Source organism: Leopardus geoffroyi, chromosome C3 (genome assembly GCF_018350155.1).
Source record: "Leopardus geoffroyi isolate Oge1 chromosome C3, O.geoffroyi_Oge1_pat1.0, whole genome shotgun sequence".
Classification (NCBI taxonomy): domain Eukaryota; kingdom Metazoa; phylum Chordata; class Mammalia; order Carnivora; family Felidae; genus Leopardus; species Leopardus geoffroyi.
The window spans coordinates 109159181-109187146 of NC_059338.1; the positions used below are offsets into that span (position 1 = coordinate 109159181).

Below are 27966 nucleotides of genomic sequence, written 5' to 3' on the forward strand. Positions count from 1 at the left end.
GGAATGGCAGGAGATCTTCAATGTGATGAACAGAAAAAAATATGCAGCCGAGAATCCTTTATGCAGCAAGTCTGTCATTTAGAATAGAAGGAGAGATAAAGGTCTTCCCAAACAAACAAAAACTGAAGGAATTCGTCACCACTAAACCAGCCCTACAAGGGATCCTAAGGGGGATCCTGTGAGACAAAGTACCAGAGACATCGCCACAAGCATGAAACCTACGGACATCACAATGACTCTAAACCCATATCTTTCTATAATAACACTGAATGTAAATGGACTAAATGCGCCAACTAAAAGACATAGGGTATCAGAATGGATAAAAAAACAAGACCCATCTATTTGCTGTCTACAAGAGACTCATTTTAGACCTGAGGACACCTTTAGATTGAGAGTGAGGGGATGGAGAACTATTTATCATGCTACTGGAAGCCAAAAGAAAGCTGGAGTAGCCATACTTCTATCAGACAAACTAGACTTTAAATTAAAGGTTGTAACAAGAGATGAAGAAGGGCATTATATAATAATCACAGGGTCTATCCATCAGGAAGAGCTAACAATTATAAATGTCTATGCGCCGAATACGGGAGCCCCCAAATATATAAAACAACTACTCATAAACATAAGCAACCTTATTGATAAGAATGTGGTAATTGCAGGGGACTTTAACACTCCACTTGCAGAAATGGATAGATCATCTAGACACACCGTCAATAAAGAAACAAGGGCTCTGAATGATACATTGGATCAGATGGACTTGACAGATATATTTAGAACTCTGCATCCCAAAGCAACAGAATATACTTTCTTCTCGAGTGCACATGGAACATTCTCCAAGATAGATCACATACTGGGTCACAAAACAGCCCTTCATAAGTATACAAAAAATGAAATCGTACCATGCATACTTTCAGACCACAATGCTATGCAGCTTGAAATCAACCACAGGAAAAAGTCTGGAAAGCCTCCAAAAGCATGGAGGTTAAAGAACACCCTACTAACGAATGAATGGGTCGACCAGGCAATTAGAGAAGAAATTTAAAAATATATGGAAACAAACGAAAATGAAAATACAACAATTCAAATGCTTTGGGATGCAGCGAAGGCAGTCCTGAGAGGAAAATACATTGCAATCCAGGCCTATCTCAAGAAACAAGAAAAATCCCAAATACAAAATCTAACAGCATACCTAAAGGAAATAGAAACAGAACAGCAAAGACAGCCTAAACCCAGCAGAAGAAGGAAGTAATAAAGATCAGAGCAGAAATAAACAATATAGAATCTAAAAAAACTGTAGAGCAGATCAACAAAACCAAGAGTTGGTTTTTTGAAAAAACAAACAAAATTGATAAACCTCTAGCCAGGCTTCTCAAAAAGAAAAGGGAGAGGACCCAAATAGATAAAATCATGAATTAAAATGGAATTATTACAACCAATCCCTGAGAGATACAAGCAATTATCAGGGAATACTATGAAAAATTATATGCCAACAGACTGGACAACCTGGAAGAAATGGACAAATTCCTAAACACCCACATGCTTCCAAAAATCAGGAGGAAATAGAAAGCTTGAACAGACCCATAACCAGGGAAGAAATTGAATCAGTCATCAAAAATCTCCCAACAAATAAGAGTCCAGGACCAGATGGCTTCCCAGGGGAGTTCTACCAGACATTTAAAGCAGAGATAATACCTATCCTTCTCAAGCTCTTCCAAAAAATAGAAAGGGAAGGAAAACTTCCAGACTCATTCTATGAAGCCAGTATTATTTTGATTCCTAAACCAGACAGAGACCCAGCAAAAAAAAGAGAACTACAGGCCAATATCCCTGATGAATATGGATGCAAAAATTCTCAGTAAGATACTATCAAATCGAATTCAACAGCATATAAAAAGAATTATTCACCATGATCAAGTGGGATTCATTCCTGGGATGCAGGGCCGGTTCAACATTTGCAAATCAATCAACGTGATACATCACATCAATAAAAGAAAAGATAAGAATCATATGATCCTGTCAATCGATGCAGAAAAGGCATTTGACAAAATTCAGCAACGTTTCTTAATAAAAACCCTCGAGAAAGTCGGGATAGAAGGAACATACTTAAACATCATAAAAGCCATTTATGAAAAGCCCACAGCTAACATCATCCTCAATGGGGAAAAACTGAGAGCTTTTTCCCTGAGATCAGGAACACGACAGGGATGCCCACTCTCACCGCTGTTGTTTAACATAGTGTTGGAAGTTCTAGCATCAGCAATCAGACAACAAAAGGAAATCAAAGGCATCAAAATTGGCAAAGATGAAGTCAAGCTTTCACTTTTTGCAGATGACATCATATTATACATGGAAAATCTGATAGATTCCACCAAAAGTCTGCTAGAACTGATACATGAATTCAGCAAAGTCGCAGGATACAAAATCAATGTACAGAAATCAGTTGCATTCTTATACACTAACAATGAAACAACAGAAAGACAAATAAAGAAACTGATCCCATTCACAATTGCACCAAGAAGCATAAAATACCTAGGAATAAATCTAACCAAAGATGTAAAGGATCTGTATGCTGAAAACTATAGAAAGCTTACGAAGGAAATTGAAGAAGATTTAAAGAAATGGAAAGACATTCCCTGCTCATGGATTGGAAAAATAAATATTGTCAAAATGTCAATACTACCCAAAGCTATCTACACATTCAATGCAATCCCAATCAAAATTGCACCAGCATTCTTCTCGAAACTAGAACAAGCAATTCTAAAATTCATATGGAACCACAAAAGGCCCCGAATAGCCAAAGGAATTTTGAAGAAGAAGACCAAAGCAGGAGGCATCACAATCCCAGACTTTAGCCTCTACTACAAAGCTGTCATCATCAAGACAGCATGGTATTGGCACAAAAACAGACACATAGACCAATGGAATAGAATAGAAACCCCAGAACTAGACCCACAAACGTATGGCCAACTCATCTTCGACAAAGCAGGAAAGAACATCCAATGGAAAAAAGACAGCCTCTTTAACAAATGGTGCTGGGAGAACTGGACAGCAACATGCAGAAGGTTGAAACTAGACCACTTTCTCACACCATTCACAAAAATAAACTCAAAATGGATAAAGGACCTGAATGTGAGACAGGAAACCATCAAAACCCTAGAGGAGAAAGCAGGAAAGACCTCTTTGACCTCAGCCGTAGCAATTTCTTACTTGACACATCCCCAAAGGCAAAGGAATTAAAAGCAAAAATGAACTACTGGGGCCTTATGAAGATAAAAAGCTTCTGCACAGCAAAGGAAACAACCAACAAAACTAAAAGGCAACCAACGGAATGGGAAAGATATTTGCAAATGACATATCGGACAAAGGGCTAGTATCCAAAATCTATAAAGAGCTCACCAAACTGCACACCCAAAAAACAAATAACCCAGTGAAGAAATGGGCAGAAGACATGAATAGATACTTCTATAAAGAAGACATCCAGATGGCCAACAGGCACATGAAAAGATGCTCAACGTCGCTCCTCATCAGGGAAATACAAATCAAAACCACACTCAGCTATCACCTCACGATAGTCGGAGTGGCCAAAATGAACAAATCAGGAGACTATAAATGCTGGAGAGGATGTGGAGAAACAGGAACCCTCTTGCACTGTTGGTGGGAATGCAAACTGGTACAGCCACTCTGGAAAACAGTGTGGAGGTTCCTCAAAAAATTAAAAATAGACCTACCCTATGACCCAGCAATAGCACTGCTAGGAATTTACCCAAGGGATACAGGAGTTCTGATGCATAGGGGCACTTGTATCCCAATGTTTATAGCAGCACTCTCAACAATAGCCAAATTATGGAAAGAGCCTAAATGTCCATCAACTGGTGAATGGATAAAGAAATTGTGGTTTACATACACAATGGAGTACTACATGGCAATGAGAAAGAATGAAATATGGCCCTTTGTAGCAACATGGATGGAACTGGAGAGTGTTATGCTAGGTGAAATAAGCCATACAGAGAAAGACAGATACCATATGTTTTCACTCTTATGTGGATCCTGAGAAACTTCACAGAAACCCATGGGAGAGGGGAAGGAAAAAAAAAAAAAAAAAGAGATTAGAGTGGGAGAGAGCCAAAGTTTAAGTGACTCTTAAAAACTGAGAACAAACTGAGGGTTGATGGGGTGTGGGAGGGAGGGGAGGGTGGGTGATGGGTATTGAAGAGGGCACCTTTTGGGATGAGCACTGGGTGTTGTATGGAAACCAATTTGACAATAAATTTCGTATATTGAAAAAACAAATAAATAAAAATAAATAAATAAATAAATAAAACACCTGACTTTGGCTCAGGTCATTATCTCATGGTTCGTGAGTTCAAGTCCCACACTGGATGAGCATGAGCCCCCCCTAGGGTGAACTTGAGCCCTGCTTGGGGGGAGCCTCAAGAGCCTCTCTCTCTCTCTCTCTCTCTCTCTCTCTCTCTCTCTCTGTCTCTCTCTCTCTCTGTCTCTCTCTCTCTCAAAAAATAAATAAATAAAGTTTGGGTATTTTTATCCCTGGAATAAATCCTGCTTGCTTGCAGCATATGATCCTTGTCATGAATTGCTAAATTTGGTGTGTTAATGATTTGTTGAGGATTTTTGCATCTTTGTTCATCAGGGATACTGCCCTATAATTTTCTTTTGTTTATTTGTTTTTGGTATCAAGGTAATATTTTTTTGGAAGAGTTTGAGAAGAATTGTTTTCAGTTCTTCTTTGAATGTTTTGTAGAATTTACCAGTGAAGCCTCTGGTCCTGACATTTTGTTTGTTGGTTTTTGATTATTATTGAATCAGCCTCCTTGCTAGTAATTGATCTATTTAGATTTTCTTTTTTTCTTTCATCATGTATGTTTCTAAGGATTTATCCTTTTTTTCTAGGTTTTTCAATTTGTTGGTGTATAATTGTTCATAGTAGTTTCTTATAACCTATGTCTGTGTCATCAATTGTAACATCTCCTTTTTCATTTCTAATCTTATTTGAGTCCTCTCACTTTTTCTGGGGGGTCTAGCTAAAGGCTTGTCAATTTTGTTTATCTTTTCAGAGAACCAGCTCTTAATCTCATTGATCTTTTCTATTTTTAGTCTCTATTTCATATATTTCTGCTCTAATCTTTACTATTTCCTTCTGCTAACTTTGGGCTTCATTTGTTATTTTTCTAGTTTCTTGAGGTATAAAGTTAGGTTGTTTATTTGAGCCTTCTCTTCTTTCTTGAGGTAGGTATTTAATGCTACGAACTTCCCTCTCAGAATTGCTTTTGCTGCATCCCATAAATTTTGGTATGTTACTTTTCCATTTTCGTTTATCTCAAGGTGTTTTTTTATTTCTCCCTTGATTTCTTCTTTGACCCATTGGTTGTTCAGTAGTATGTTGTTTAATCTCCACATACTTATAAATTTTCAAGTTTTCTTTTTGTCATTAACTTCTAGTTTCCTACATTTGTGGTTCAACATCCACAAATCAGTCAATGTGATACAACACATTAATCAAGTGGAGGGTAAAAATTATATGATCATCTCAATCGCTGCAGAAAAAGAATTTGACAAAATTCAACATCCGTTTATGACAAAAACTCTCAACAAGGCAGGTATAGAGGGAGTGTACCTCAACATAATAAAAGCCATATATGACAAGCCCACAACTAATGTCATATTTAACTGTGAAAAGCTTTCAGCTTTCTAAGATCAGAAATAAGACAAGGATGTCTATTCTCACCACTTTTATTCAACAGAGTATCCTAGCCAGAGCACTTAGGCAAGAAATAGAAATAAAAGGTGTCCAGATCAGAGAGGAAGAAGTAAAACTGTCACTATTTGTAGATGACATGATACTTATATAAAGAAAACCCTAAAGATTCCATCTGAAACCTATTTAGAACTAATAAACTGAATTCTGGAAAGTTGCAGTATACAATATCAGTATATAAAAATATGTTGCATTTCTTTTCACTAATAATGAACTATCAAAGAGAGAAATTAAGGAAACAATCCAATTTATAATTGCATAAGAAAGAGTATAATATCTATGAATGAATTTACAAAGGAGATGAAAGACCTGTATATTAAAAACCACAAGACATTAATGAAAGAAATTAAAGAAGACACAAATAAATGGAAAGATATTCCATGTTTATGGATTAGAAGACTTTATATTATAAAATGTCCATAGGACCCAAAGCAATCTGCAGATTCAGTGCAACCCTTATCAAAATTCCAGTGGCATTTTTCACAGAAAACAAATCAGCCAAAAATTTGTATGTAACCACAACAGACCCTGAATAGCCAAAGCAATCTTGAGAAAGAACAAAGCCAGAGGCACCACAATCTCTGATTTCAAACTATATTACAAAGCTATAGTAATCAAAAGCATATCATATTGTCATTAAAAACAGACACATACATCAATGGAACAGAATAGAGATCCCAGAATTAAGCCCACCCTTATATGGTCAATTAATTTACAACAAATGAGCTGCTAACAACAATGGGGAAAGGACGGTTTCTTCAATAAATAGTGTTGGGAAAACTGGACTGCTACACACAAAAGAATGAAACAGTATCCATATCTTACGCCATACACAAAAACTAACTTGAAACAGATTAAAAGACCTGAAACCATAAAACTCCTAGAAAAAAATATAGACAACCCTTTGATACTGGTTTTGGCAATGACCTTTGGATCTGATACCAAAAAGCCGAGGCAACAAAAGAAAAGATAAATGAATGGGCCTATGTCAAGCTAAAAAGCTTCTGCACAGCAAAGGAAACCATCAACAAAATGAAAAGACAACCTATTGAATGTTAGAAAATAATTTAAAATCATATAACTGATAAGAGGCTAATCACCAAAATATATACAGAACTCCTACTACTTAATAGCGAAAAGCCTCACAAACAATCCGATTAAAAAATGGGCAGAAGATCTGAATAGACTTTATTTCAAAGAAGACATACAGATGGCCACCAAGTACATGAAAGATGCTCAACATCATTAATCATTAGGGGAATGCAAATCAAAACCACAATGATGTATCACCTCACACCTGTTAGAATGCCTATTATCAAGAAGACAAGAAATAGCAAGTGCTGGCAAAGATGTAGAGACAAGGGAACACTGGTGCACTGTTAGTGGGAAATTAAATTGGTGCAACCACTCTGGAAAGCAGCATGGAGGTTCCTCAAAGAATTAAAAATAGAACTACCATATGATCCAAAAATTGTACTTCTTTGATATTTACCCAAAGAAAACAAAAACAATTCGAAAAGATATGTGCATTCCCCATGTTCATTGCAGCATTATTTATAATAGCCAAGATATGTAACCAACCTAAGTGTCCGTCAGTGGGTAAATGGATAAATAAATTGTGTTATTATGTATATAATGGAATATTCTAAAAAAAAAGAGGAATCTTGCCATATGTGATAGCATGGATAGAACTTATGCTAAGTGAAATGTCAGAGAAAGACAAATACCATATGATCTCTCTTACAAGTGGAATCTAATAAACAAAAACAAGGACAGAAAAATCAAAAACCCCATTCATGGATACAGAGAACAGATTAGTTGCTACAGGAGGCAGGGGGTGAGGGAGTGAGAGAAATGGATGAACCTTTCTTAAAATTTTTTTGTTTTGTTTAAATAAATTGAAGAGTACCTGGGTGGCTCAGTTGGTTAAGCCTCTGACCTTGGCTCAGGTCATGATCTCACGGCTTGTGAGTTCAAGTCCCACGTCGGGCTCTGTGTTAACAGCACAGAGCCTGGAGCCTGCTTTGGATTCTGTGTCTCCCTCTCTCCCTGCCCCACACCGCTTGCACTCTCTCTGTCTCTCAAAAATGAAAAAACGTTCAAAAAACTTTTTTAAATAAATAAATTGAGTAAAAAATTTTAAAAAGGAAGAAAGAAGGAAACCAACTACCCTCAACTCCACTGAGTACTGAAGGTCTACTATTATTCCATCTGAACACAGCAAGATACAAATCACCTTAACAAAAGTATGACACTACAGACTTACAATCAGTTGGCCTAAATTCTGAGTTGCTTCATTGAGAAAACTAAGGAATTTGAGTTGGCATTTGAGATTAAAAAAAAATTATTTTGATTCCAAATTCCACCTTTTTATTGCTGGTATATATAGGAAGCAAATGATTTTTTATATTGTGCTTATATCCTATGACCTTGTTGTACTTGGTTATTAGTTCTAGGAGTTTTTTGTAGATTCTTTGAAATTTTCTGCATAAATAATTCTTTTACTTAGAAATAAATCTTTATAACTTTTGTATATATTTTTTGTCTTACCACAACTAACTAGACCTCAGCTTTCTTTTAACTCTAATGTTTCTGCATCCTCATTAGTTTTCTCTGTCTCCCTGTTTCAGATGATATATCTTTTTTCACTCATAAAAATTCATATAGAATAAAACTAAAATGTGGTTTTTGCCTACAAGAAGATTGTAGTGTGGTGGGTGAGACACCAAGTGAACCGATGACTCATCACAATACAATATGAAAGTACTGTGATAGAGCTCTGCACAAAGAACAGTCATTGTTATTTTATTGCCCTTTGATTTTCCTTCTACCTCCCTTTATAAATTTTTTTAATGTTTATTTTTTTGAGAGAGAGCAAGAGAGAACGCACACTCATGTACGTGCACGCAAGCAGGAGAGGGGCAGAGAGAGAGGGACACATGAATCCCAAGTGGGCTCCAGGCTCTGAGCTGTCAGCACAGAGCCCGATATGGGGCCCGAGCTCACGAACACTGAGATCATGTCCTGAACCGAAGTTGGACACAACTGACTGAGCCACCCAGGCGCCCCTACCTCCTTTAAGGGTATCTTCTCTACTTGCCTTTTCTTTTCTGTCAGTCATAGTATCTCTTCTTTCTAGGGCCTTTCTCCTCAAACTACAAATGTAGTTGTTTTTCACCATTAAAAAAAAAAAATCAGGGAAGAAATCAACAATAACTGATTCACTAACAAACCTCATGATAGAGTAGTCAGAGCCTTTGTTTCTTCGCTCACCCACATTTTCTCTCTACCCCTTAGACTGTGGCAAAATATTCTCCCAGCAGCACTCTCTCCAAGGCGACTTTCTGGGTAAGATGAGATAGCTTTAGCACTTGCTTTAATTTGAGGTGTCCCTGGCTCATCCAAGTCATTTTGTGTAGCAGGCAGTTGGATATGCAGGTTTGAAGCCTCAGGGAGAGAGCAAGTAATTAGGAATCAGCAGGCTTTTTGCAATTGGTAGCAAAACCATTAGCAAAAATAGGATTGCTCAAAAAGTGTTTAAAGCAAATTATAAGTTGCTGCTTTTCCTTAGACTCATTTCTTCACCCTCATTTGCCTGATTAACTCCTTATCTTTCAGGAGTCATCTTGGCCATGATTCCTCTGGAAAGGGGGAACCTTTCATGATGCTTTTTTTTTTTTTTTAATTTTTTTTCAACGTTTATTTATTTTTGGGACAGAGAGAGACAGAGCATGAACGGGGGAGGGGCAGAGAGAGAGGGAGACACAGAATCGGAAACAGGCTCCAGGCTCTGAGCCATCAGCCCAGAGCCCGACGCGGGGCTCGAACTCACAGACCGCGAGATCGTGACCTGGCTGAAGTCGGACGCTTAACCGACTGCGCCACCCAGGCGCCCCTCATGATGCTTTTTTAAGCTTCAGCTGAACCAGTGCTTCTATATGGTTCCTGAATGTACCCTGTGTTTACCTCTATGAGAATATTTATCTCACTTTGTCTATTTTCTACCTCTGTCCACTAAACTGTATGTTTCTCTGGGGCGCCTGGGTGGCTCAGCCGGTTGAGCGTCCGACTTCGGCTCAGGTCACGATCTCTTGGTCTGTGAGTTCGAGCCCCGCATCAGGCTCTGTGCTGGAGCCTGGAGCCTGCTTTGGATTCTGTGTCTCCCTCTCTCTCTGCCCCTCCCCTACTCATGCTCTGTCTCTCTCTCCGCCAAAAATAAATAAATATTAAAAAAAATTTTTTTTAAACTGTACATTTCTCAAGGACAAAGACTATATTTTAGTACACTGCATGGCACACAGAATTTATTATATAAATATGTAATTTTTGATTCATCAGCTATATATATTTACTTATCTTTATAATACAACCTTTATAGTAGATTCTACCTGACTTTTACCCCTTATTATTTAGCATAGTGCCGCACAATTATCATCAGTACAGAATGTATTTGCATTTAAGGTGCATACTGGTACTGAAGTATTTTCCTTCAGCAATTCTTAAGCCAAATGTCATAAATATTTGGTTGGGGGTGTAGAGGAAGATTGCTTGTTTTTTGCTTCCCTGATAACTCCTCTGCTCCAGAATTTCATTTGTATTACATAAATCACACATTAAAATGAATATTGCTAGTAGTCTTCTTCTGAATTGTATGCTTTGGAGAGTGATTTCTCAAAATCATTTTATATTACATTTCTAACTTTACATAAGTGATGTTTCTTCTGTTAAGTGTGTATTAAAGTTTTTATTTGCTATTAAACACTATCATAATGGAATAGAAAAGGGAAGAAAAGAAAGGATGCAGGAAAGAAAAAATTCTTTTCAAAGACAAATTAGCCCTTGTTCTACAAACATAAGATATACAATTGTAAATCTTTTTTTTATTAAAAATTTTTAACATTTATTTATTTTTGAGCTGTCAGCACAGAGCCTGATGCAGGGCTCAAACTCATAAGCCATGAGATCATGACCTGAGCTAAAGTCGGATGCTTAACTGACTGAGCCACCCAGGCATCCCTACAATCGTAAATCTTTTAATATAAAACAATTTAGAATGCAATGATAAAGTAATATGAATGTTTGATATTTCCTGTTGTATGTTTCTGTCAATTTTGTGGAATCAGCAACTATTCATTGAGCTCCTGCTATTGTATGGAAGTCACTGGGAAGATTACTGAGTGTAGGCAACCTGTCCTTTAAGAAACAAATATTGCTTATTTAAAAATATAACTTGGCTATACTTATATTTTAAAATATATCAGCTTAAGACAGGGAGCCACTAGCCTCTTTCTGAAAGGTATTGATAGTATGTTAGTAAACATAATAACCTGTTTTATGAACCTGTATTATCTGTAAATCTCCAATTAATGGAATTTGTTCTAGTGTTTTGTCTTTGGTGCCCTCTTGTGGATTTTTTATAAACTGCTTGTAACAACAATTTTTAAAGGTGTTATTTTTATTTTAAAATAGTTGATTTTTTAATTTTTATATTTTGTTAGTCTTTTGACATCATTTTGGCTCTAATAGAAAAAAGAAAAACCATGGTTAAGGTTGCTTTTACTTTTTAATTTACTGTATTGTATATCAGTATTATGCACAGGGGATGTAAGATAATCTTTTGTTTGGAAACTCTTAATATAATGCCAAGAACTTGTGCAGTCTTGCATCATGGAGCCTCTGAAGTCCTGCCCACACGCCTTCTCACCATTTAGGCTTGTACTGATGAACAAGTCTTTTATGACTTTTGGAGATCTTGAATGCTTTGATGTAACTCTAAAACATGCCTGTGAACATGCAAAAAGTTAGGATCCATGAAGGCAGAAGTTTCTGTTTGTTAAAGACAGGTATGTCAAAGACAGCAGCTGAATAAGCTCGTATGCTGGCCTTGCAGTGAAACAGAAGGACCACCTACTTATAGCAATGAGAAGACAGTTCATTCGTTGGACAGATTCTCAGATACTGTAGATCTTAATAGCTTTTGTTGGTAAATACCAATTTATTACCTTTTTCGGCCTGTCAGACATTGAAGCAGTGCTTAAGGGCAGCTGTTTGAAAGAGAGTATTTTTGATGTTTTTTCAGTAGTTCTTAGCTCAGTTGGGTTGAATGTGGAGCTAATGAGACCAGAGTTAACCAGCTGCTTCTGCTGTGAGCCATCTCACTGGTAACAAAGAAACAAGGTTTGTTGGTAAAGGGGCAATGGGGTAAGTGCTCTTCTTTACTGTATTTGGAAGTGGAATTTGAAGATAATGTTCCCGTGTCACGTCAGTACGTTCACCTTGCTGTAGCAGAGAGGTGTTTTTAGTTAAGTGGTACAAAGCCCTCTTTTTGGATGTGAGACATAAAAGCAAATGTGCAGTAGTACCCTTTCATTTTTGCTTTTACTAATTCAAGTAATAAGTCAAATTTATCATTGACACAGGTTAGCAGTGTAACCAACAACCTCGGATTTTGTTATGCACAGGGAGAAAAGTGAAAGATTCCTGCCATAGTTTTCCCCAGTTTTATGTCCATTCCCTTGAAGTCGCACCTTACATGCCTTGTTGATTTCCTATTTGACCCTTTCACCACAAATTGATTATTAGATTTCAATGCCTTCATCATGTGAGAAAGTGGCAAATTCCATTAAGTCATTTTTTGGTTATAAATAATTGGCATTATTTATTTTATCTTCTCCATCTTTTCAAATTAGAACCTTTCACACTTTTCTCGAGTCAGTTTCATCTCTTTAGGTTCAGAGTATTGGAGTTATTTTGATAATTTGACCAGAAAGTTTACATAATCTATTGATTCTTTCAGGATTTCTTTCAGATTCGACTTGTGATTCCTGTTTCTGTAAACCTTTTAGTATAGGCTGTGATTACCTCAAATCTGGATTTCAGTAATAACCTTCTGACTCCAGGTTCTCTTTCTCCAGTCTTGTCCTCCATTCATTCTTGAGTCTCCAAGGTTCCGGTCAGTCCTCTGCCGACCAACCTATTCCATTTCTCAGAGTTGAGAGCACTCTGTAAACTGTAGGTCATTTGTTAATGCAGTCAGAATGACTTAATGCCCTCCCTTCTAGACAGAATTATTTCTACTTTTGTGCTTGTTTTTTCCAATCTAAAATGCCACTGTATACTCTTTACTAATTTTTATCCTAGAAATTTTTGTCTTAGAAAGATGCAGCTTTCTAAGTTGACTAACTTAATTTTAAGGGAGAAGGGAGTCTTACTTCTGGTGTTTGTTGTTTCTACCCATTCTTGATAGCTTGTTCATTCATTACTTACCTTTTGGATTGTGAGCTCAACTCTAGCTGGGTTTTATTTCTGAGAATGATTATTTCCGGGTTGATGATTGAGTTTGAGTCCCTGTCCAGGGTGGATATTTTTGTTTGTTTCCATCAGACACCCCAGGTACTTCCATAGTGGGACTGCATTAGGCTAATTTCTCAGCATGAAGTTCCCCACACCTTGTGGGTAATGTTAGAAAGCCAAAACCCATAACTATACCTTCTAAAAGGAAGCCCCACCACCACCCACTTCCCATCTTTACATAAAGCTGAAGTGAGACAAACAAGTTTGCCTGTCTTCTCTGCCTTTGAGTACATTTTTTCTCGTTCACCCTTTCACTGAGGATGTAGATTTTCAAGATCCCCACCTTTATGCAGGGGTTTCAGTTCTACTGTGGAGAGAACCCAAAGACTTGTCGCTTGTTCCCTTTATCCACTAAAATGGATACCCTATTACCACCCCACCCCCATCATCTTATGCCCCTAAGGCAGCCCCTGAGGTCAGATTTAGGTTATTCTCACTGTTTCCCAGCTCTGTTTGGGGCCCTTGGGGATTTCCTTTCGTGTCTCAAGAGTTCAGTTATGCATTTATAGTATGTTTGTTACATTTATTATTTGCTGTTTTAGTGTCATCCCTGATTAGCACCTCTAAGAGGTTTGAAAGATATCCAGACCACTATAATATTGCAACTGTTTATATAATTGGTTCATTTATATATTTTACACGTTCACTTTTCTCCTAAAAAATCGTTTTGGAAAAAAAATAAAAGTAAATTTTGTATGCTGTAGCAGAATGTATCCTCAATGGAATTCTCTAGTTGAATCAAAACCATTAAGATCACTGCTGTATGCTGATAATGTGCTGTTATGTAATTGTACTAGCAGTAAAGATGTATTTAATATTTCAAGAAGGGAAATAAAATAGAGTATTTCCAATTAGAAAAACACGTATTTAAGAAATAGTCTATCTCATCAATGTTACAAATGGCAAATGCTTTCTAATCTGTTGATGTGAATACCTTTAATATCAAAGAGTAGCTGAATATTTAGAAAATCCTTTAAAGTAGTAGATCTTGCATATGTCGGGATACCTAACGCAAAATCTGATTATTTCTCAGACTGTTACAGCATAAATCTATCTTAGCAATGGAGTAGGATTTCCTAATAATGTTTTCAAATATTTGTATTCCATGTGGATTTTATGATTCATAACCTGGATTATCATCAGTACTCTGTTTTGCATTCCTGGCACATGATGACCACTGATTGAAATGCTATTGTATTCCTTACTGGAATTGGCTGCTTTCTACAGTGGAGAAGCATCTGTTCCACAGACCTTTTTCTATAAAGTATCAACATGTTTTTCTTCTGCTTTTCTTTTGTGAGGAATAACAAAATATATATAAATGAAGTGTGACTTTGGAAAAACATTTTAACTTTTATTGTAAAAATGTTAAAAGCACCAAATGGAATTTTAATAATAATCAAAAATACCAGGAATAATTTCAGAGTTAATGATTTTTTAAAAGTAAAAAATATTGCTGAAAAGTTTTTACCACCATCGCCACGTTATTAGTGTTCGAGTCTTCAAATTTCATAGAAACTGGTTCTCATTCCATCTGTACTTTATTAATTACTGTTTGGGTGCCACCCTCCCATTAGTGAATTGGGTCCTCATTCTTTTTTTTTGCATTGCTCTTTTATTTACTGTCAATTTGTAAATTAGATTAGCATCCTTTAGCAAAGTGACTATGTCAGTGAAGATAATATGCTATAAGAGCAATCGCTTCCAAACTTGATTTATTGTTTTTATAATTGTATAGATTGTCTGGGCCAGTTGTGTGAATCCAGAAGTGCAGCCCTCATTATTGTAGATTCAAATCTAATATGGATATAGGAAGACTAAGAGTATTGTTGCCGTCACCCGAATGTTATGTTAATTGTCACAGCACTGAATCTTACAAGGATGAGAGACAAATGACTCACACATATAAAAATAGATGCAGTGTTTTGGGAATTAAACTGGTTGCAAACATGATAAAATAAGGTACTAAACTAGCAGTTGATATTTTAAAAGAACTGATAGAAAATCAGTTGTTTCCTTTCTTCCTCAGTGGGGTCTACTAGAAAGAGTAATTCCAGGTTTTTTTATTAGCTTTCGGACCAAGTACAAATCAGTTTATTTATGTGTATGTCAGTTTCTTTATCTTTTAGCAAAAATGAGACATGCTCCCGCTAACCACTATTAAATTCAGCTAGACCTGAGAAATGCTGTAAATAATTGTAAAGCTTTATAAAATTGAAAGTTAGATCTTGGGCTTCAGAATCAGAATGACCTAATTAGAATCCTTATTCCTCTACTTATTTGTTGTATGACCTTAGACAAATTATTAAACTCACTTGAATTTCAGGTTCATTGTTTGCAAAGTGGGGTTAATAATATCTCACAGGATGAATAAGAGGATTAAATGGGAATAGCCTACAAAAAGTTTTTAGCGTAAGTTCTTCTACTCGTTGGTAACTATTTTTATGACTATTAAAAAAATGATCAACTAATAATTCTAGTTAATAGCATTATTTTCCCTCTCAGTTTCTTTAGTTGCCATTCTATATTTTATTTAAAAATATTTTTTTAACATTTATTCATTTTTAAGAGACAGAGAGAGACAGAGCATGAGCAGGGAAGGGGCAGAGAGAGGGAGACAGAATCCGAAGCAGGCTCCAGGCTTGGAGCTGTCAGCACAGAGCCTGACACGGGGCTCGAACTCACGAACTGCAAGATCATGACCTGAGCCAAAGTCGGATGCTCAACTGACTGAGCCACGCAGGCGTCCCAGCCATTCTGTACTTTAAAATAATAAGTTAAATAAAATTCTCCCGTAGAACCTTGTATAACATTGTCCTCAGTTCTGTGCTTTGGCACTACCTCATAATAAGGGCTTTAACATTAGTTTAATAGATTATATAGTAAGAACAGGCTTTGTGCTGGATGCCAGGAATAGAACTGCTAACAAGATTTGGTTACTGTACTTACAGGTTTTAGAATCTAATGGGAGATTTGGACAAGTCAAGTATATAGATAATTACAGTATTGCGTAATAAGCATATGAGTGGCATAAGCATAAGGTGCTCTGACAGTACAGAATATGACACTTAATTCAGTCTTGGGGTGTCTGAGCTGAGAAGGGATGTCTGAGTGTGGCTTTGCTATAAAAAGAAGCTGTAATATAAAGCAGTCACCCAAATTTGTGTGTATTTGTTACATACATAGTGTGTATCCTTTTGACCTAATTTAAGGGCAGCCTCCTCTGCGAGGCTTTTTTCATTTGTTAGAGGCAGAGGTAGAGGTCACTTTTCTCATGGTACTTAACAAATCGCCTGGTAATTTATCCCTCACACGTCAGTCAGTTTCTCTTAGACATCAGACTCCTTAAAAAAACAAAATGGAGCAGAATTTTTCTTATTTATCTTTGTATCTCCAATGCCTGGTCTACTCCTTGACATATTACAAATTTATAGTAAATCCTTGCTGAATGAATTAACAAGTGAAAATATAAATTGATCCATTTATTAAATAAGTTCTTATTAAGTACCTATTGTGTGATAGGTGTTCTAAGCATTGGAGATTCCTCGATGAAAAGGAAGCCTCTGCCTTCATTAAACCTACATTCTAGTGGTAGAGAAGCCAAGTAGAGGCTATGAAGAATACAGAAGGATAAAAGATTGATGGAGACATTGCTTTCAGCTTGGTGGTCAGAAAAAGCCTCACTAAGGTGGTGACATCTAAGTAGAGACTTGAGTTAAGTAAAGAATAAAGCTGTCTTGTGGAGGAGCATTCCAGGTTGAAAGATCAGCCAATTTAAAGGCTCGAGGAGGAACATGCTTAGAATGCTCAAGAAACAGCCAAGGATGGAACTTGGTGAGTGAGAAGGAATGTGATAGGAGATAGGATTGGCAGATATTACTGAACCAGATCACATTTGGCTGATAAAGATTCTGGATTTTATTCTAAGTGTGATAGGAGGCCAAGAGCAGGGTTTTGAGCAGGAGAGTAACATGAAATGATTGATTTGTCTTTTGAACGGATCAATCTGCCTTTGAGAGACTAAAGTGGGCAAGAGTGGGAACAGAGAAAACTATGCAGAGGCCATTTTTTAATTGGTTTTAACAGCTTATAATTTTTAACAGTTTATATATACAGTTTACATGTATAGTTTATAATTTTTAAATCATACAGTATAATTGTACTGTTTTTAATAGTACAAATAAGAGAAGATGGTGGGTTTCACGAGAATGGACCAAATAATTAGTGTGGACTCTTTGGGAATAGGCGCTGGTGACATAAGCTGTTAAATTTGTAAGCCTGTACCTCTAACTTAAGCATTCAAGTGGATCAAAATTTAAATGTAAGTAAGATACATGCATTTAGTGGAGTAATAGACTAAGAAATATAAGAACTAGTTTCTTACTCCCACTTTGCTTTTAAATAGATATGTGTCCGTAGGGATGTCTCTTGCTTTCTATGAATCTCATTTTTTTCATAAATAAAATGAGGGGTTGAATTGTTAAAGGCTCATGATTTTATAGTTCTGTGTAAAGTAAATATGTAATGAATGCTTACTGTATATGGAATACCAAATGAAACACTGGAGTAGATTCGGAGGTACTATAAGGTATTCTTATCTATAAGATACTTATATTTCTTAATTTTTTTTTTCAACGTTTATTTATTTTTGGGACAGAGAGAGACAGAGCATGAACGGGGGAGGGGCAGAGAGAGAGGGAGACACAGAATCGGAAACAGGCTCCAGGCTCTGAGCCACCAGCCCAGAGCCTGACGCGGGGCTCGAACTCACGGACCGCGAGATCGTGACCTGGCTGAAGTCGGACGCTTAACCGACTGCGCCACCCAGGCGCCCCAAGATACTTATATTTCTAAAAGATTTTACAAAGCAGTTATTCACAATATGAGATCATAAATTTAAATGCAAAAGTGTGTGATGCAGCTTATAAATTCTATAGAAGTTTAGAAAAGAGGATAATTAATAAGGACTAAATTAGCGATGAAGGTAGTAGATACTTGATCTGGGACTATAGGATTTAGTTAGAATGGATAGAGAGGAAAGAGCATTCTGAGTGGAGAAGAAGACGTGAACAAAGAAAGAACAGGTCTTAATGAGCATAGCGTGACATGGGTTTATAGCAGCTGAAGACTCAGTTAAGGTTGGCCTGAGTAAAATGGAGGATATTTGGACAATGGGAAAATAGGATTGGCCAGATAAAATAGGATAACATAGAAGACATTAAAATGAGGCAGAAGTGTTTAGCTTTTAAGGCAGGCAAGAACTATGGCCATTAGAGATTTCAGTAGGATATTATGGTACAATCGTTTTTAAGAAAGATTCGTATGGTATATGGGCTTTGAAGAAAGTGTGAAACTACTTTGTTCTAGTAATATGTAGGCATTTTGCATGTTTTTTCTCATTTAATCATCATAACTCCAATGAAAGAAACTAAAGTTTAGAGAGTTTAAATTGTTTACCTAGAGGTCTTATGTCTCTTAAGTGATTCAAACCAGGAATCTGTCTGATTCTAGAAGGTCAGGGTGGGAGAGACTCTTTAGTCAGGGAGCTTTTCTTGCATTCACCCAAGTATGAGGCAATCAGGAATTTACTCAGTAACAGTTGATATACAGAACTCTGTTGATATAGAGAATCAAGGACAGAATGAACCTAAGAAGACCTGTTGATTTTTTACTCTTGGGTAGCTAATGCAGATTACTGTGCTTTGTAGTGGTTGTTGTCAGGGATGGAGGCAGACAGGAGAGACTAAAGAGGTGGATGAGATGATATCTGATTTGGGATTGTCGAGTTTTAAATGTCATTAAGCATTTAAGTAATAAGTTCAGGAAGATTTCGGGATTTGGGAGTCTTCAACATGTTAGATAGTCGAAGCATAGGAATGACGAAGTCATCTAAAAGAGAAGCTGAGAATAAACTGAGGGTTGATGGGGGGTGGTAGGGAGGGGAAAGTGGGTGATGGGCACTGAGGAGGGCACCTGTTGGGATGAGCACTGGGTGTTGTATGGAAACCAATTTGACAATAAATTTCATATTAAATAATAAATAAATAAATAAATATATAAATAAATAAATAAATAAATAAATAAATAAATAAATAAAAGAGAACCTTGTGAAAGAAGCACAAAAGACTTTGAGAGATATGATGGATTTATCATGCAGGTTCAGGAAGAGGAAGGGCCATCAAACAGCTGAGAACTATACAGATGTTCCTATTCTCTGTATTCGCATTTGACCTCTGTCAGAATTAGGTTTTGCTTGTTTCTACCTAAAGTGGAATGTATGTAAATGAATTTCACAGTATGTATCAAGTTTTTCCAAGTGGCATTTTGTCTGGTTTCTCAAACAGAATTTGTTAGTTTATTTTTATGGCCCAATTTCAGTTTATCTTTTGACGAACATTCTAAAGAGCAGTTTTTGGTTCATATTTATATTACTGATTTGATCTTTCTGTGAATTTACATTTAAAAACTAATGGCTACGATAGGACAATGAAAACACAGGCAACAAAAGAAAACAGGTAACTTTGACTTTATCAAGATTAAAAACGTGTGCATCAAAGGAACCATCGAGAAAGTGAAAAGGCAACCTACAAAATGGGGAGAAATACTTGGAAATCATGTATCTGCTAAGGGGTTAATATCTAGAGTATACAATGATCTCCTGCAACTCAACAACAAAAAACAACCTATATCAAAAATGGGCAAAGGACTTAAATAGACATTTCTCTAGAGAAGATACATGAATGGTCAGTAAGCACATGAAAAGATGCTCAGCATCATTAGGGAAATGCAAATCAAACTACAATGAGATACCACATATCCACTAGGATGGCTGTTACCAAAAAAACTAGAAAATAACAAGTCTTGGTGAGAATGTGGAGAAAATGGAACTTTGTGCACTGTTGGTGAGAATGTAAAATGGTGTAGCAACTGGGAGCAACAATTTGGTGGTTTCTCAAAAATTAAAAAAGAATTACCATATGATATAGAATTGCACTTCTAGGTTTATACCCAAAATAATTGAGAGCAAGGACTCAAATAGATACTTGTACACCAGTGTTCATTGCAGCATTATTTATAATAACCAAAAGGTGTAAATAGCCTAATGTTCATCAACAAATGAATGGATAAACAAATGTGGTGCGTGTGTATATATATAAATTATATATCATTCAGTCTTGAAAAGGAATGAAATTCTGACACATGCTACGACATGGATGAACCTTGAAAACATGCCAAGTGAAATAAGCCAGACACAAAAGGCCATATATTGTTTGATTCTATTATATGAGGTACCTAGAATAGACAAATTCATAGTAACAGAGAGGAGAAGAGAGGTTACTGGAGATTGGGAAAAGGGGAGAATGAGGAGTTATTTTTTTCTGTTTGGGATAATGAAAAAGTTCTGCAAATGGATATTAGTGATGATTGCATAATACTGTGAATGTACTTAATGCCTCAGAAATATGCACTGAAAGTTATTAACATGTTAAATTTTATGTGTATTTATCACAATTTTAACAAGAAAAAAGCTAATGGCCTTTGTACGAAGTTTTGTAAACATGACTGTTAGAATAGTGCCAACATGTTCTGTCTTTAATGTGCTGTCTCATATTTTTTTGGTCACTGTATTCTTTGTTTTGCATGTGTTGGTAATTTACCTATCTTAATCCTTATTTTTAAAATAGCTAGGGGCGCCTGGGTGAGTCAGTCGGTTGAGCGTCTGACTTCGGCTCAGGTCTTGATCTCGCGGTCTGTGAGTTCAGCCCTGCATCGGGCTCTGTGCTGACAGCTCAGGGCCTGGAGCCTGCTTCAGATTCTGTGTCTCCCTCTCTCTGTGCCCCTCCCCTACTCATGCTCTGTCTCTCTGTCAAAAATAAGTAAACATTTTTTTTTTAATTTTTAAAAAATAGCTAGCAGCCTTCTATTTCATCCAATAGAAATTCTGTTGCTTGAGCTTTAATTACCTAAAACTTTAGATTATTTTGGATAACTTGGGCTCTTCTGATAACATTTGTATGTATGTCTGTATATTAAAATTAGCTATATTAGTATTTTCATTATTGAAAGCGATATTGATATATTAAATATATCAAGTTAATTATATTACTATAATGTATTATAAATTAATATTATTAAATATATCAGATATATTAATATTACATTAAATTAACGTTATATTAAATTATTTTGAAATATAGTAATAACATTAAGAGGGAGATGGGCAAAATGGGTGAAAGGGAGTGGGAGCTACAGGTTTTCAGTTATGGAGTAAATAAGTCATGGAGATGAAAGGTGTGGCATAGAGAATATAGCCAACGGTAGGGTGATAGTGCTGTGTGGTGACAGACAGCAGCTACACTTGTGGTGAGCATAGCATAATAGAGATGTTAGATCGCTATGTTGTGCACTTGAAACTAATGTAACATTGTGTATCAACTATACTTCAATTAAAAAAGTATCATATGCTTGTCATATTGTGAAGAATTAAGAAATCTGGCCGTTTTAGAAAAGTCTTCCTTCACTGCAGTATTTTGCTTGCAGGATGAAGATGAGCTGGACTCCCACACCATGGTGAAGACTAGTTCAGAAAGTGTGGGCACGATGAAGGCCACGAGCACGATGAGTGAAGGGGCCCAGACCATGATTGAACATAACAGCACCATGTTAGAATCTGACCTGGGGACCATGGTTATAAACAGTGAAGACGAAGAAGAAGAAGATGGGACTATGAAAAGTATGTGGCTTTTTCCCAATGAATATTAATTTTCTGTCTTCTATAGAAGTACACTTCCTATTGAAACTAGGATACATTTTGTCTTTTTATAGCCAGTTGTGGAAAGTTTTGTTTCCGGGCATTATTTAGCAGTAAGGAGAGTATGGCATAAGTAAATTTTAAAAAATTTAATATGGCAGAAAGCAGCACATCTTTAACTTAGGGTTATGGAACTTTTTCTGTTAAAAGATACTAACCCATAGCTTAATTTAATTTGTAAAGTATTTTAGAGATAAAAATATAGCGTTCCTGGGGCACCTCAGTGGCTCGGTCGGTTGAGCCTCTGACTTCAGCTCAGGTCATGATCTCGTGGCTCGTGAGTTCAAGCCCCGCATCAGGCTTTGTGCTGACAGCTCAGAGCCTGGAGCCTGTTTTGGATTCTGTGCCTCCGTTTGTCTCTGCCCCTTCCCTGCTCATGCTCTGTTTGTGTCTCTCTCTCTCAGAACTAAATAAACATTAAAAAAAAAAAAAAGGATAACGTTCCTAACATTTACCTCCTCAGTAAAAAAGTGAACATAAAATTCTGTTCCAATAAATACAACATAATATTATTTCATGTTGTCTAAATTATCAGTTAAGCCACAGATGACAGAGGATGCAAGGTAAGAGAAGAAACAAGGTCTTGGTTGGGAAAAGAAGAAACATTGGAAAGAAGGATCAAGAGACGGGCTTACTCATGCCGAAAATTCAGTTCAGTGCATATTTACTGCTGCTTGTCATGTGTGAGGCACAGTGCCAGGCATGCTGCAGGGGCTAAAATGACGATTAAGACATTCTCTCTGATCTCCATTGCTTACAGAGTGATGAAGACAAAGATACTTTTGCAGACTAGCATTTCTTTTTGTACCTTTTAAGATTGCAGTTAACAGGGTAGGACATTGTGATTTCACAGTTGTAGGCAAAAGCAGATTAATTATCTCTTGATACCTACTGACCCTCCTCTTCCCCCTCCTACCCTGGTCATGTGTGGTCAATGTCAAAATCTAAGCACTAGGCTCTTTTCCACTGCACAGCACTGCTTCTGAATGGCACAAAAGCAGTAATACATGATTTCTTGCATTATGGAGCCTAGAAAGTTATAAATATTCAAGTGATTTGCTACTATTGTAACGTGGAAATAGGCAGCAGTTTTCTCTGTGACATGTCTGTTTTCTTTTTGCATACCCCTTTCTTTTTGCTACTCCCCCTGTGAGGCTGCTTGGTGAGTCTTACCTCATGGCTTCAAGCCATTTGTTCACTGCTCTTGCTTTCTTCACATTTCCTGGTACGTATAGCACATTATGGTTGTATTCTTTGAAAGGGAGGGTCATGAAGCACAAAATGCAAGCAGATTGCCACATAGTTAATCCTGGGTGGGAATTGGGAAAGGGATATGAATTTTTTTTTAATCTCCCACAACTGGTGAGTCTCCTGAGCCTTTGCCCTGGAAAGCAGCCTAAAAATTGTATTCGTAGCTAGGCTTCTGACTGCAGGAGGCCTTCTGCATCCATACCATGCTTACCCAACTGTGTCGGATGGTCTTGTAGACTCCAAAGTGGTAGGGTACAAGTTAAGTGCCTTGCAGATTAAAAAGACCCTATGATAAGACAGTTTACAACATATTACCCCTCAGCATGTAGCATCGCTTTTCCACGGCTGGTAAAATTTCTTTTAGTAAAACTGTATAATCCTTAGCAGACCAGTTAGGTGATCATTGAGCGCTTCGCTGCATCTTCTGGAGAGCTACTGAGCTCCCTACAAAACTACATAAACAACTTTTTCTGTGCAGTCACAGAGTTGAACATCAGTATATAAGCAGTGGTTATTAAAAATGAGTTTTTATAGCATCTAATTCATGTTGGAATATATTTCAAGGAAGGGCTCTGTGATGACGATTTATCAGACGGCATGCATTAAATTATCAGTGCAGATTTCCACATACTTTTTGTAGCGAGTTTTAGCTTTGACAGCCACAGAAACCACTCAGTATGTATTTTTATGTCCTAAGTATGATTTTGTTAGGCCATAGACATTTTACTGAAAGCTCATTTTTAAGTTGAGCAGATAGCAGCTTATATACTTGCAGTTGTTTATGTGCTTTAGCAAATCTTAAATCCCATGAGCCAACTTTCCATGTAATTTAAGTTTCTGCAATTCAGACATCATTCTAGAATGTGGGACTTACGTGTTCCCAGAAGTCTAATCAAGTGATGTTGGTGTAACCCGCAGGGTTTGTCATCCTGTAGTATAGCAATAAAGAATATAAAGAAGTTATTGAGGCAGAACTTACTTTTCCTGAAACCACATAATTAGTTTTGGGTTGTTGTTGTTTTTTTTAAATGATCTAAATCTTCTTTAAAACGTCTTAGATTAGTTGGTTTGAGCTCTCAGGTTATGTCATGTCAAAGCCCCATTTGCTAATGTGTCTTCAGCATTTTTGTTCCCCAAACACATTATAGCAATGTATTATTTTTAATTTTCTAAGATGTCTAGAATGTTATATTGTGTGCTGAAGATCCTGATTTCCATAATCTTTCCTGTTGGAGTTTCAAATGAGTTGCCATATTCTTGTCAGCTTAAATTATGTTTGCATATTCTTTTATACCTTTATTCATGAAGCTAGAATTTACGGATTTGTTTTCCTTACTTCTGAAAGATGTGGTGGTATGACTGTAGGAAGCAAAATTATTAAAAGATCTCCTGAAAGTAAGTAGAGAATAGTGACAAAAAATATTTAAAATTTGATCTGTTTTTAAATGGGCATGGGGCACCTGGGTGGCTCAGTTGGTTAAGTGTTAGACTTTCAGCTCAGGTCATGATCTCATGGTTCATGGGTTCAAGCCCCACGTCGGACTCTGCGTTGACAGTGCAGAGTCTGCTTGGGATTCTCCCTCTCCCTCTCTCTGCCCCTCCCCCTGCTGACTCTCTGTCTGTCTCAAAATAAATACATAAACTTTAAAAAAATCATAAAATAGGCATAAGGGCGTGTTCCCAGAAGAACTCTCCAAACCCGTTTTCAGTGATGATGGCATTCCTCTCACCCTCCCTCTCCCATCACTCCCACTCACATCTCCCTGGGGCCTCCTCATAACCCACAGGATGTCCAGGCTTCAGCTTGGTAACCAAGGTCTTTCACAATCTGGCACCAGCCAGTATTTATCCCTGGGTCTCTCCTTCTTCATATATTGTACTTTATCCAGTTGGACTTATGAATGTTTGACAGTAGGTGCAAAGCAGGTTGGTTGTCATTAAGGGAATAAACATTTGGGACTTTCCATCCTGAAGTAGTAGATTAGGACCAGGTCAAGAATCCGTTGTCATCAAATTTATGAGATACTAGAGATTATATCTTTGGGAGTGATTCTGGGAGAGTGATTGTTTCAGGAAAGAGAAAGACTGGGGTCTTTTACCATGTTCAGCTTAGATCTATACAGCTCAGTTTCTGTGGTGGAACTTTCTGGTCTCACAGAGCTGGGGCTGGATTGGTAGCTCTAATTGCCCAGAGAGGAAACTGTCTCTGTAGGTATCTGAGGAAGAGCCACATTTTCCAGTCAGTTTAGAGATTATGTTTTATAGCTTTAGCTACTTGCCTATTCATATCCTTAACTTTTTTGCCCTATTCTCTTTCTCTTCTGCCCCTTCTGACAAAATGTGACTGTGGATCAGTGTCTTTGTCCGTATTCTGGGCATCTTCACCATGGCTGCTGAGTGCTGATGGAAGCAATCTCAGATCTATGTAGATGGATCACCAGTTCAGGGCCTTCAGAACTTTCCTGGAGCCTGTGTTTCTCTGCCTCAGCTCTTTCTCCTGCAAAGTGGCTATTTTAGACCTTCACTAAGTCTCTTCCTGCCACCTCTCCTCTCAGTTTCAATAGGTGACCTTGCTTTCTGCTTCATAGAAAAGAAAAATTAAACGTTATCATTTGAGAATATAGAAGGACTATACGGATGTTTTTAAGCATAGACTTTGGAATAAGGTAGAAAATTTAGAGTCGTCCTTAACTTCTCTCTCTTTCTCACCCCTCCCTGAATTAACATCATCTCGAGTTCTGCCTCCTGAATCTCTCTGCCCTCTTTCCACCATCTCTGCTGGCATTTCCCTAGTGTAGATCCTCATAGTCTCTCACATGAAAGGCTTCCTAATTGATCCCCTGCCTCCATCCTTAGCCCCCCCTCCCACAGATCCAGCATCTCTCTCTTCTGCTTATGGCTCTCCAGCAACTCTCCATTGCTCTCACTTAAAGCCCAACACGGATTAAAGGGCAGTAGACACTCTGGTGTCTGCTCACCTTTCTGTTTCATGGCTCATTATTCCCTGTCCAGCCTTCTTCCAGCTCCTCAGCTTTTAGAATGCTCTTTCAAACCTTTGGGCTTTTGCATTGCACAGCCCTCTGTTTGGACTGCTGATTCCTTGGCTACTTCATATTCATCCTCTCAGGCTCAGTCTAGGGGCTGCTTCCCTCACTGACCCAGCTGGGGGATGGTGCCCCTCCCGTAGGCTGCCAGCTCACTTCATGCTGTTCCTCAGAATAGCATCTGTCACACCGTATTGTAATTGCTTGTTTCTGTGTGATTATCTGTTTACTCCACTGTATTCCCAGTGCTTAAGGCAGTATCCAGCACAATAGTAGAAATTCATCAAATCTTTTCTGACCAAATGATGTGGTGTACTGAGAAGACCATGGGACTTAAAGTCAGACCACGTTTAACTGTGTTCATCTTTTCTGAGCTTCAGTGATGTATATTTGTTTTTCTGGTCTTTTGTGGGTATGTGTTTGTGTGTGAGTGCAGATTAACTTAGGTAGATATATCAAGCACGTAGCAGAGTAGGTCACCAATAAGAAATAATCTCCATCTGTTCCTCTGTCAGTTTGGCCTTCCAGCAGCTTGGGAAACTGGAGCCCTGCTTCCTGCACGGTGAGGGAGGCCTGGGCTTCCCGGGACTGCACATGTTGAGCCAGTGAGCAGTGAGCCAGTCCTTTTCCTTCCCAGGGCAAACTCTTGCTCCCACCCTCCCCTCCTTCCTCTAAGACCTCACTCCATTTCTAGTTATTCAGTAAGATAGCCAGAGGGGGTGCTATGGGGAATAATAACCCCCAAAATGAACAGGGTAGCACAGACATAAATAAGAACAATTTGAATGGCAAGATGAGGAGATGGGAAGGGATCGCTCAGCTGATCCGAGGATCTGCAAGTAGAGGTGTGATCGATAATGTGTGTTGAGATTACTTTCAAGTGAGAGAACTATGTTCCACTGTTCGTGAAATTTGATGTCTCTTTGAGAAAAATGAAAAATGCATGAAAGCGTCACAAGAGACATGAAAGAGTAAATTTAAATTTTGTAATTTTTTATTTTCAGAAAAGAGAAAAAAGGGTGGATTTCTCAAATTATAGCTGTCATTAGTGGAGGGTCTGGCATAGGCCATCGTTGTGCTCAGGACTTTGCATACGTGATCTTACTGACCCCTCACAAGGACCCTGTAGAGTAGCATCATTACTACCATTTGCCCCTGAGGAAACTGAGACTTGGGAATGTGAAGTGACTTGTCCAAGGTCTTACAGCAAGTAAGCGGTGGAACCAATATACAGACCCTGGTTTGGCCCCCAGATCAACATCACTACTCAGGGGCTGGTGAGCTTGACATCCCTTTCGGGCAGGAGTGTAGAATATCTATTAATGCTTTAGGAAAGGAGACTGAGATTAGTACAACTTTGCATAGTTCGCTGGGAACGAATTATACCAAAATAATAGAATTTCCTTTTTTTGACAGCATGGCTAAGCTTGTATAGGTCAGAGGAAATTGTGGGTTTGGATATTGTGTTTTAGGATTTTGGAAAAGTATTTGACAAGGTTTCCGATGCTATCCTGGTAGCCACTATGTAGTATGAACTGGCTGATGGTTCTGTTATGAGGGTTGAATGGTTACAGCTACATGGGCTTGTATCAGTCAGCGTTTATTGGAGGAAACAGAAACTGCTCTGGGCATTTTAAACATAAAGAGATTTAAGTCAGAGATGTGACTATTAACAAAGTCGGTGGAAACGTTGGAAAAGAGGGCTGTGTAGACTAGGCCTCCAGGAATGCCTC

General features: G+C 37.6%; 1 protein-coding gene across 3 annotated transcripts in view; it reads left to right on the plus strand.

The window, feature by feature from the left end:
* STK3 (serine/threonine kinase 3) overlaps positions 1 to 27966 on the plus strand; it is a 285816-nt gene that overhangs the window by 176283 nt on the left and 81567 nt on the right. For all 3 annotated transcript variants that reach the window (XM_045454103.1, XM_045454104.1, XM_045454105.1), the window contains one exon: positions 21668 to 21860. In XM_045454103.1, the coding sequence (XP_045310059.1) occupies positions 21668 to 21860 (193 nt within the window). The remainder of the gene's footprint in view (positions 1 to 21667; positions 21861 to 27966) is intronic.